The 1111-nt window shown below is 65.2% G+C and overlaps 1 protein-coding gene across 1 annotated transcript in view; it reads left to right on the forward strand.

Moving 5' to 3' along the window:
- PTPRS (protein tyrosine phosphatase receptor type S) overlaps positions 1-1111 on the forward strand; it is an 81708-nt gene that overhangs the window by 29327 nt on the left and 51270 nt on the right. Inside the window, 2 exon segments of the mRNA XM_077751249.1 lie at positions 575-708; positions 942-1086. Of these exon segments, the coding sequence (XP_077607375.1) occupies positions 575-708; positions 942-1086 (279 nt within the window).

Below are 1111 nucleotides of genomic sequence, written 5' to 3' on the forward strand. Positions count from 1 at the left end.
CTCCTCACCGGGTTCCCATCATCCGCCCAAAGGCCGCGGCCGCCGGGCGGGGTGGGGGCGGGGCGTCCGGGGCCCGCCGGGTTCCCGTCCTTTCCTCGCGGGCTCGGGCTTCAGACCCTCAAGTCCCAAAAAGACCCAGCGGCTGCCCAAGTGCGGGGACAGCAGCGTAGCAGCTGCCGCCGCAGAGCGGACACGGGACGAGGGTCCGTGCTTCGAGATGTCGTCTCAATTTCTGTCATTTACTGTTGGGGAGGTAGAGAGAACAGTGGTGATTTGAAAACGAGGGTGCACCCCCCCCGAGTGTTTTTTTCCACTGGAAACAGAGAGGGTGGGGAAATTGATATTGTCAGTTAGGGGGCTCCTGGGAAAATAAGAACTAAGAACAGTGGAGAACATTCCAGAAGCATCTGGAACAGGATCGAGCAGCCTTGCCTTCAGGGCGGTGCTGAGCGTCATGGGGCTCTTCTTGGGAGCCTGGGGACACACCCGGCGGGTTGGGGACCCTGTGGAGTGGACCCTTCCCAGCCACCCCCCCCAACTTCTCCTCTTCTTCTCCCCCCCTCCGCCCACGCAGTGCCCGGCCAGCCCATGAACTTCAGGGCCGAGGCCAAGTCGGAGACGAGCATCGGGCTCTCGTGGAGCCCCCCGCGGCAGGAGAGCATCATCAAGTACGAGCTCCTGTTCCGGGAAGGCGACCACGGCAGAGAGGTACTGGGCACCCGGCGCAGGCGCACGCGAGGGGTGGGCAGGGCGCCCTCGGGTCTCGCCGACTCGGTGTCTCTCTCCCCTGCTCTCGGCCCGCCTGCCTGCGTGGCGGGCTACTTCTCCATCTCTCCTGCGTCCCTGTCCCTCCCTCTCCTTCCCTCTGCCCTACTTTCTGCTCTTCTCTCTGACTCGCTGATGTCTCTGTCTCTGTGTCTCCGCCCGCCCCGGGCCCCCAGGTGGGGAGGACCTTCGACCCGGCCACAGCATTCGTGGTGGATGACCTCAAACCCAACACGGAGTACGCCTTCCGCCTGGCGGCGCGCTCCCCGCAGGGTCTGGGCGCCTTCACGGCCGCGGTGCGCCAGCGCACACTGCAGTCCAGTAGGTGTCTCGCAGAGCCGCCCTT

The sequence above is a fragment of the Crocuta crocuta genome, unplaced genomic scaffold (genome assembly GCF_008692635.1).
Source record: "Crocuta crocuta isolate KB4526 unplaced genomic scaffold, BGI_CrCroc_1.0 scaffold110, whole genome shotgun sequence".
NCBI classification, from domain to species: Eukaryota; Metazoa; Chordata; class Mammalia; order Carnivora; family Hyaenidae; genus Crocuta; species Crocuta crocuta.